The 10,264-nt window shown below is 44.4% G+C and overlaps 1 protein-coding gene across 1 annotated transcript in view; it reads left to right on the forward strand.

The window, feature by feature from the left end:
• Positions 1–7,777, forward strand: part of CREB3L2 (cAMP responsive element binding protein 3-like 2) — a 130,850-nt gene extending 123,073 nt beyond the window's left edge. Inside the window, exons 13-14 of the mRNA XM_010852773.1 lie at positions 1–77; positions 1,995–7,777. Of these exons, the coding sequence (XP_010851075.1) occupies positions 1–77; positions 1,995–2,070 (153 nt within the window). The 3' untranslated portion in view covers positions 2,071–7,777. The remainder of the gene's footprint in view (positions 78–1,994) is intronic.
• The last annotated feature ends 2,487 nt before the right edge of the window (positions 7,778–10,264 follow it).

The following is a 10,264-nucleotide window of genomic DNA, read 5'->3' on the forward strand; positions in this document are numbered from 1 at the left end:
GTGGATCTTCCCCATTTCATTATCTCAAATGAGACCAGCCTGGAGAAATCAGTGCTGTTGGAGCTGCAGCAGCACATGTAAGTCAAACAGACACGGGTTTGCCTCCTCTAAGGCCCCAATGGTGGGTTATGAATCAGCAAACTGCAGCGTGCAGAGTAGACTTTCCCATTGGCCTGGTCCAACCCTTGGCTTTTTCAGGACGTATTTCCAGCACCTGGGCTCTGGAGAGTCCATTGTCTGTCAACAGCTGGCCCTCACAGAGACTGGGGAAGAGACATGGTGAGAGCTGGCCCCGTATCTGCTATGCCACTGGGGAGCTGGCAGTGGAGACCCCAATAATTGGGGAAAGGGCTTGACTCCCTTCCTCCCTGTCTTCTTCCTCTCCTCAGAGTCTCACAAGTAAACATACAGTCCAGTAACAGCAGTGTACTTGCTCTATAAATGCTGCCTCAAGGCACATTTCCAAGCTTCCTTCCAACTAGAGATACATATATGTCACGTTATATGTCAATAAGTAGTTTTATGATTTACATGTAAATAAACATGCATTAGGGCTTCCCAGGTGGCGCTAGTGGTAAAGAACTTGCCTGACAGGGCAGGAGACATAAGAGACCCAGGTTCGATCCCTAGGTCAGGAAGGTCCCCTGGAGGAGGGCATGGCAACCCATGCCAGTATTCTTGCCTGGAGAATCCCATGGATAGAGGAGCCTGGCGGGCTACAGTCCGTGGGGTCGCAAAGAGTTGGACACGACTGAAGTGATTTAGCACACATGCAAACATGCGTTAATTATACTTAGATAGTTATATATTAATACTGAAGGACACTTTGAGAGGCACTGTTCTTGTGTTTCTATTATTGAAAATAACATATATTTGTCTCCAATTCTCCATGAGTTGTTTCCTTTAGATAGTTATGAGGAAGAGTCCTTGTATAAACATAAAGACTTGTATACTGCTGGGGATTGTTATCCTGCAGGGGAGGTACCTGAGCACACTATATGACATGGGAAGGAGTGTCTGCATACAATCCTGGTTATACGTGGTGTGGTTGGTGGTCTAGCAGAACTCGTGCCTCCTAGAGATAATGCTATTCCAATACAAGTAGGAAAGGTTTTGTTTCAAATTTTTTAGCTTTCCTCCCCTAATGCTGCATTGGAAAGTTTGTAATTATATATACTTTTATATATTTATATTCTACATGCATATTTAACATTTATAGCACTTATTATTTTAAGAACTAGGTAAGTGTAACATATAAATCCTTTGAAATACTTTACAAGGTTAGATATTACTATTATTTCCTAGAGAGAATTGTAGAAGCCAGAGAAGACTACTCTTGGGAGCCAGAAAAGACTTAACCTTTCAGTAACTTGGCTCATGACAAAAGTCTTCTCTCCGCTATTCAAGGCCCCATTGAAATCCCTCTTGTTCTGGGATGTCTCCCTGATACCAGAGTCCTCATCACCTTCCTCTGACGGCCTACAAGGTGTTCTAGGCTGTTACACAATGTAATAATGTATTTATTTTCTGTGTTATATTTATTGTTATTTCATGATAGTTTGGGGTTTGTTTTTTTAACCTTCATCTAGAATCTTTTAATCTGTATAAAGGTTTCATCTTTATCTAAATTTTTTTTTAAAAGTTTATTCTAGACTAAGGATCAGCCTTTATCCTTTTATTTTCTCCTTCCCAGGGTTTAGCATGGGTATTTATCCTCAATAAATACAGTAATTTTAAGCAAAATACAAGGAATCAGTATCAAACCACCAGGTTTATCCTTTGGGTTGGGATGTCTCCTTTGGCATGAGGATAAAGGAGGAATGTGGACGGTGGACAGGCAAGTAGCAGGAGACCTTGGAACGGAGAAGTGCTGCTGGGAGGGAAGAAGACAAGAGGCGTGCGTGGGCCAGCCCACTGAGTCCAGTCATGGGATGATTGTGCCACCCTGCCAAGCATGATGGTGAGACTTCTTTCTCCTTCTGATGCTTTCGCAGGGTCAGCACCAACCTGGAGGGGAATGAGACACTAAAAGTCGTAGAACTCGACAGAAGAGTGAACGCCACCTTTTAAAGAGGCTATCACCACCTCCCTCTGTCTCTTCACTTAGCCTTTACCTCTCCAAACCACCTTTTGTCATAAGCTTTTCCTTTTTGCCCACCCAATCTGGACGAAAACCTGGACCGGCGGTCCTGGCTCTGGATGGGAGGACGGACGGCCTGGAATTTCCGCCTGCGGTGAGAGAGCACCTCCCCCGGTCCCATGTCCCTCCCTGCAGAGGAGCCCGCCCCGTCCCTCGCTTACTGCCATAGGCAATTATCTTCGGTCGGGGTGGGACAAGCAGGCTTGTTTCTACCGACAGTGCCAAAAAGATACGGCCCGATTCTCACCGGGGTGGGTGTGACCGCCTCCTTGAAGAAGAGCTGACTGTTGTTCACTCGAGACCCCACAAAAATACCAGGATGCTCTGGCGAAGCACTGACTGACGTCCTGCCTTCCTCAGCCTGGCTCTGCGGTGCCCCGCGGGCGCCCCCTGCCGCTCTGCCCGGGGCCCCGGCCCAGGGCCCCTTCGCTGGAGCAAGGCGCCCCTTTCGTACTCTCAGGCCGCAAGTGCAATGCCTGAAGGAATCAGGCTTCTCTACTCCAGGCAAACCTGCCCCACCATGTTGCTTGTAGGATTTCACAGTCTGTGTCCCCACACGCCCCTAGTTCTGCCTCCCTGGCTTCTCCTCCCCATTTGTAAATAGTATTTATTAGCTTGCAGAGGCTTCCCTGGGCGACCACTGAAGACATCCGGACGCCTCCCCTCCAGGCTCACAAGGTCCTCTGTTGGCCTGTGGAGCGAAGAGGGCGGCCTGGACTCTGGGATTCCCCATTCTTCCAGGCCATGTTTTGTTTTGTGTTTTCTTCTTTTTTTTTTTTTTTGCTGGAGGCTTCTAATTATAGTTGGGGAACCTCCCTAAGCACGTGTCCTCCTGAAGCATGAACTCAGAGAAGACGGAGCAGGGCTCAGGTCTGAGGCTCTGTGGACAGGTGCTTTTTCTGGCCTGTGCCCGTGCCAGGGAAGCCCTGACCCCAGGCGTTTCAGACAGCCATGCTAGCCCAGTTTTCCCCACCTCCCCTGACACGTCTGCTTTCCCTTCCTCTTCTGCCTCCATACAGAGGGCTGGGCCTGAGGCCTGCTCCTGGGGTCAGAGCAGGCTACATTTGTGTATCTGTCTTACCTTTTCTAGTCAGGTTTGGCCACTTTGCAGCTCACCCAAAGAGACACGACCTAATCCCCCAACCTACTTCTTTTTTTTAATGATTAAGAGTAACTTTTGTAGTTTAAAAAAAAAAAAACTTTCCTCTTTCATACAAATAAGAAATAGAAATAGACGTTTTATTGTATAATGTAGAAGGCTCCCCTTAAATGTTTTTCCCTAGCTTGTAAAAGATTTTGTGTAAGAAATTTGCTCACATTTTGTTTTTTATTTTTAGAAGTAGCTGAAGCACATTTAGTTTGAACTCTGTTGTCTCTGATTTTCTCATCTCTTTTGTCATTGGAACCTGTACGTAGGAGAGATTAAGCCACTCCTGGGCCCTCTGTTCCATACCAGCCACAGAATTTGGCGTCATTAACATTTGCCATGAGACCTCATAAGCAGTGGACTCATTGGACACGAGTCTGAGCAAACTCCGGGAGATACTGAAGGACAGGGAAGCTTGGTGTGCTGCAGTCCCATGGAGTTGCAAAGCATCAGATACGACTTAGAGACTGAACAACAATGAACTCATAAGCAGATCTGGTACCTTCAGGGCTCACCGTCAGTGATTTCCTCTCTCTCCCTACTGTGATGGAGAAAGTTCCGACAGGGAGATGGCCAAGTTCCTCTTCTTGGCGCTGTGTAAATCTGGATCAGGATCACAGTGGTCGCCTCTCGCTGTCCCATCCATTGGCCAGCAAAGGGTGAGACCAGACAGGCTGCGCCGTGTGGAAGGAGGGTTGCTAGTACATGCCCTGTTCCCTTCTGTTTCTGTCTGCTTTACTCTCTCCTTCTCTTCTGCTCTAGACCTTCCTGGGTCCAGCTGGTGTCTGCCAACCAAGGGCCAGTACTGACCCACCCCTCTCTTTAATGTGTCATGTAATTATCAGGCACAGGCAGCCCATGGGGTGGGGTCAAGGGTGGCTAAGAAGGTGAGAAGGTACTATTAACTCTAGTATTTGGATGATTAGAAAGTGATGCTTTTCCTGTGTCGGTGAGAATGGGTCAGCTTACCCACTGACACACTGGAAGCAGATCGGGTTTTTAAGGCTCCTGGATCAGCCCGAGTGGAAAACCTCTTCTTCTGAGTAAAGAGGAAGAAGGCAAAGGACAACCAACTCCTAGGGCCCATCCTTAGTGCCTTGAGGATTTTATTTCCTCACTTGACCTCACTCTCTCCAGCCCTCCAAACAGCAGGGCTTGATCTCTGGGCAGCCATTCTTCCAGAACTGAATCTATGTCTAGAGACTGAGGACATCAGCCTGAGGGCTCAAATGGCCATTGTAAGGGGACCCAAGGACCAGTTGCTGCTATTTTGAGAAAGACCTCTGCTCCCCACTCCTTGCTCAGGCGAAGAAGAGGAGCTAAACAGTTACCCCTTAAGGAGAATGTAAAGGAGTCCAGAGGATGCAGAAGAGTTGGATAACACCAGATTGGTTCTAAATAGTTAATGTGCACATTTTCTCTTCCAGGGTTAAGCTCACAACGTCAGTGGATTTGTTTTCCCCCCAGAACCATCCCATAGCATAGATGAGTCAGTAATACCTGGTTAGCCCTGAAGATGTTAAATAGTGGCAGGCTTTCGGCTTTGGAACCTCAGGTTTGGAAAATTTGAGACTGTTAGCACAACCATCAATCATAAAGAATCAATGTTCATGATAAATATACTAATATATTTTCCATCATGTCAGCAGGTTTTCCTCTTCCCTTTCTTTGATTAGCCTAGTGGAGGAGATGTCTTGTAAAAAGTTCAGAGAACACATACTTTTTTCACTGGGTGAGACCTGAGTAACCCAGACTCCCCAGCGTGGTTCTATTCACAGCTCTGGACTTTGCACTTAGAAATGGCTACTGTAAATGAAAGGCCTCAGTGCCAAGTTTAAGAAAGGATTTCTGTGAAGTGTTAGGACTCTGGAGCCTAGCTCACATAAAGAGAGTGTTATATAAAAACCTGACAGCTGAACTAGGTTGCTCCTTTTGGGCAGGAGGTGGGGATGAGTTTTGACACCAGTATAGGCAAAATTAGATAACCTTTTTATTAGTATAAATGATTTTGATTTAGAGACCTCATTTGCAGATTGTGAAAGCAACTTTTAGTGCAACTTATTTACAAACCAACTATAAATACCGTGGGGTTTTTTCCTTCCTCATGCCTGAATGCCAAGAGAGGGCTGTGATTCTCATGTGTCCTTGGAGCAAGAGTGTTGAACTGGTTCACCTTTGTTCTGGCAGTGAGTCAGTGTCCAGAATTTTTGACACAAGTGTTTTATTAAAAATTTGTGGTTTTTTTTGCACTTTGTGTCTCCTTCCTCTGTGTTCTCACACTGAGCAAAAGACAAGGATCAGAGACCCTCAGGGCCAGCTCCTCTGAACACACATGTCGTCTGTGCACAGGGTGCACGCTCAGAGACCTCCCGCTTCCCATCGGGGAGATGGAGCATCCGTGCGGCCTTGCTAACGTGGGGAAATGGGAGATGGAGGAGAAGGCTGTAGCCTCCCCCTTCTCTGCCAAGTGCTCTTGTCAGTAATTCAGTTCTGTGGAGTCCAGTCTTTATTCCAGACACTAGCTCTCCTGCTTGCAGTGCAGACAGACCATTAGCAGGTAGTGCTCTGGTCAAGGTCGTTTTCTTTGAATGCTTTTTAGCTGAGACAGTTAGGAGACATGTGATCGGATAAGACCCTCTGGGAGGACAGCTCTGGGAAAGAGTAGAGGCCTGTGAAGCAGCCAGAGACAGAATTCAGATTCTTCTTTTATTCACTCACCCATTCATTCATTGAGTTGTCATTCATTCCCAAGAAAGAGTGTTGCAAGAGGCCCTAGTGGATATTGGGGAGTAAGGGGCCTGAGGAAGCTTCATTAATCAGTAACTATTCAAAAGGCCCCAGTGCCAGCTCTCTCTTTCCCTCCCTTCCCCCACCCCTTGTGTGGGCACACACATAGATACACATAGATACACACAAGAATACATTCCTCCCTTGTCTTGGATACTCATTTGTGTGTTACATGTGCCTTATATTTGATCCAGGATGACTGAGGGCCACCTTGTCATTGGGAGTTTTTGTATACACCCTGGTAGTACTAAATTGAAGTGGGTTTGGATGACGAAACTTCCAAAGGCTCAAAAACTGCTTTCCTAAAAGTGAGCCTTGATCACATCTATACATCAGGAGAAAAGAAACAGAGTAACGTCCATTAGGAAAATCCCATTTTTCCAAGGTGCAGTTACATCAGAAAATGGCCAGCCAGGATTCAAGGTATTATAAATCCTCAGAGCAGAACATTTTCTTGGCACAGAAGAATCCAGTACCTTTGAGGATTCAGGCTCCATGTCTCCATGGCCAAAGGGTCAGTACCACCTACCACAGGACATATTTCATGTTGCCATTTTGGGTAACAGAAAATTCAGGAATGCTATGTCTGAGTTTCTGGAAGGAAGGAAAATGATAATTCTTGAACACTTACTAAATGCTGGGTGCTAAGTAAGGGATTCCTTGGTGACTCAGCAGTAAAAAAATCCACCAGCAATGCAGGAGCTGCCAGAGACATAGGTTCATTTCCTGGGTCAGGAAGATCCCCTGGAGGGATGGCGGGGGGGATGGCAATCCACTCTAGTATTCTTGCCTGGAGAATCTGGTGGGTAGAAGAGCCTGGTGGGCTACAGTCCATAGGATCACAGAGTCGGACATGACTGTAGTGACTTAGCATGCACACATATACTAAATAAGTCTTTTAATGTTATAGAAAGAGAAAACAAGGGCAACTAATTATTATGAGATGATAAACAGCTAAGTGATATGGGAGGTGCAGCAATTTGTGGATTAGGTTGAACAGATCTCTTTCTGCGTGAGCACACTGTAAGCTTTGAAGTTCCTCTGGGCGGAGAATGCAGTGCCTCCTACTCCCTGGGCTGGCCCCGCTGTGCAAAGTTGAGGGGTTTTTGCCTCATAGTGCAGATGTTCATCTGTTCAGTTCATCCCATCCTCTATAGTTACAGCTAGCAGCCTCTGCATCCTGGGAAAGCAACACCAGCAATTTTAGCTGTTTCTCTGTTCCTCTCGCTTGCTCACCAGCTGACTGAGAACATGAACTTTTTGCACCATGGACCCATGGCCTACACTGTTCAGCAAATCTCCCTTTCAGACGGAATATTTTCTGAGTCTACGAAAAACACCAGCACTCTTTGACAAATTGTGGGTGACCGTTTTTAAACAATACTGAACAGATTCTGGACTATAATCAACCATGAGCTTTAATGTTTGTGCTGACAGGCTGAGCTTTCTCTCTTTGGTAACAGGTTATATAGACCAGTAATGTTTAAGTCTAAATATATTGTGAGTCTATTATCTGTCATTATCACGCTGTTTTTTTTTAATGGCTTTTTATTCTTTATCATAGTTAAGTAAATACAAAAAAAAAAAAAGCAAATGCTTTGTAGGATACTTGTATTTAGTTTGGAAAAAAATGAATTTAAATTGTTATGCTTTTGTATTTCCATTTCTTGCAAATAAAAATATTTTTTCTTAAATAGTAAAAAGTTGTCCAGTCTTGAAAATCCTTGATATTCTGCTTTTAAAAGTTTTTTTGTATAAGCTTGGGTCTGCCTATGTGTGCCTAGCCATTCTTTCCTAACTATCTAGTGCAATTGAAAAAAAGAGCCTCAAACCAGCAATTTGTGTGTTATCAAGTGCTGAATCCAAGTCTCAGTTGGAGGAATATTGAGAAATATAATTGTTTTTTCAGCCAGTCACAGGAAGAAAACTCATATTCTCTGGAGATTTATGCTGCCTGACTGCTATTTTCGTTGTCTCCTACAACTATTCTTTAACTAGATTTCAGAACTCCGTGAATTTTATTTTTCTTTCCCTGTCTCGGGATGCTTGAGAATGATGGCCTGGTCCTGAGCCAGAAGAGAAGGATCCTTCTTTATAGGAACAGTCGCAGAGTATGCCTAACATTGGATTCATGCTCCAGAAATTATGGTTAAATGGTTGATAAAGGTCAATGCACTCAAGCAGAATTACCTTCATTCCATTGCAGTCTCTGTATTCAAATTTAATTTTCTCCACTCAGAGAAAGCGGGGCTTCATTTAACCTTAGAAAAAGTAGCCAAGATGTTAAGAGACTAAGGCCATGGACCACGCTTACCTGGAGCTCCACCCACCCTCAAGACTTTCTTTTTCTTAGCAGCGTGTGGAAACTTTCTTTGAGCTCCTGGGTGCGTTACTGTTTTGCTGCCTTTCTTCTCTGGGTGCCTTGACCGTCTCTTCTTCTATTCCTACACAAGGGTCCTTTCCCAGTGGAGGATTTTAGTCACCCTCCCTCTTTCTTATTCTGCGAGCCTGTTATGGAAACTTCCTCTTTGACATTCTGATATCTTTCCAGGGATGTGTGGAGGGGGCAGTACTTACTAGTTTGAAGATACTCTGTATTAATCATGCCTTTGTATTTTCTGTATTCCTAATACTTTGATATCTGGGACCTTGGTGACCCAGAAAGGGACTGCTCCTCACAGGGGTAGCCAAGACATAGTAAAGGACTTGCCTGTAAGCACAGCTTTCATATGCCAACCAGAGCCGGTTCCTCAAACACCTCCTTTATGAGCTCTCAGGACCTCACTGTCCCCCTGCCCTAATCACCATGACCAGGTACCAGACCACTAGAAACAACCTCTACACCTCAGAGCCCACTGAAATTCTTTAAACTAGCCACCCTTAAAGCTACTTTCCTTGCCTTGCCTGTTCCTTTCTGCAGAAACTACAGTAAAGCTTCTGGCCTAATTTTCCTCCTCTGCTTCTCAACCAACCTTGGTGCTTGGGAACTGAAAGTTACAAACTACCTTTTCTTTTCTAAAAATTTTCAACAGCTTTAATTAATATTAATAATCATTATTGCATATTTATTAAGTACTCATTGTCTATTGAAACCTGTTAAATGTTATAGAAAAATTATAATAATAACATAGAACAAACTATAACAATAGTATAAAACTTGGAGAAGCTGGGAAACTATAAGACATAGAAACATTAGAAAATACTCACTATTTATTAGTGAATATGTTGATAATGTTCCATATTCTTTCAACTTGATTCACCTCCCTGCTAATTAATATGTAATCTGAATCTTCTTGTAGATTATTTTCTGGATAAAGATGAACATTTTTTAAGCTTCTATTTTTTAAAATTTCTTTACAAACTACCTTTTCAATAGCAATCATCTCTTTATCTGTTGGCCTCACTGTATTTGAATAATAATAAAATCTATATTTTAAAACATATTCCTTAGGCATCAGGCTGTCAAATCAGAGGCTGATCTCGGGCTCACAGGCCTTTTCATGGACAGGTTTCACGGAGGGGCCTACTATGATTTAGAGCAATGTTAACACAGATTTATTGTCTCATTTCACATTGGTTGTCACTTTTGTTCCAGAAAAAATAAATGAGACCTACACAGGTTGGTGGGGCTTGTGCTTAAGAAAAGAAAGAATCAGAAAGCAGATGTCTATAAAGTGCTGCTGCTGTGCTCAGTTCCTAGGCAAATCGTGCCTCACATCTCTGAAAACGAGAGCTGTCCAGGTGAAGGAATGCTGGGATACAGTGGGGAAAAGAGCCAGTGGATTCAGGAGATAAAAGTTACGGGCTCTTGCTTCATAACCGTTAACTTATTGGCCTTGGAAAAGGAGACACAGTGCCTGGTCTTCCCTGGTGGCTCCGTGGCTAAAGAATCTGCTTGCAATGCAGGAAACACGGGTTCCATCCCTGGGTTGGGAATATCCCCTGGAGGAGGGCATGGCAACCAACTCCAGTATTCTTGCCTGGAGAACCCCTGCAGACAGAAGAGCCTGGTGGGCAACAGTCCATAAGTTCACAAAGAGTTAGACACGCGAGCATACACAGACGGAGTGCCTATTATCTACCAGGTGATTTTCATGCATTATCTGTGATCTTGTTCATTTTCTCTAGAACGTTTATGGAAGATGCATAATTACCCCCTCTCACAGTTGAGGAAACTGGGGTTCCAAAAT

Source organism: Bison bison, unplaced genomic scaffold (genome assembly GCF_000754665.1).
Source record: "Bison bison bison isolate TAMUID 2011002044 unplaced genomic scaffold, Bison_UMD1.0 scf7180017864315, whole genome shotgun sequence".
NCBI classification, from domain to species: Eukaryota; Metazoa; Chordata; class Mammalia; order Artiodactyla; family Bovidae; genus Bison; species Bison bison.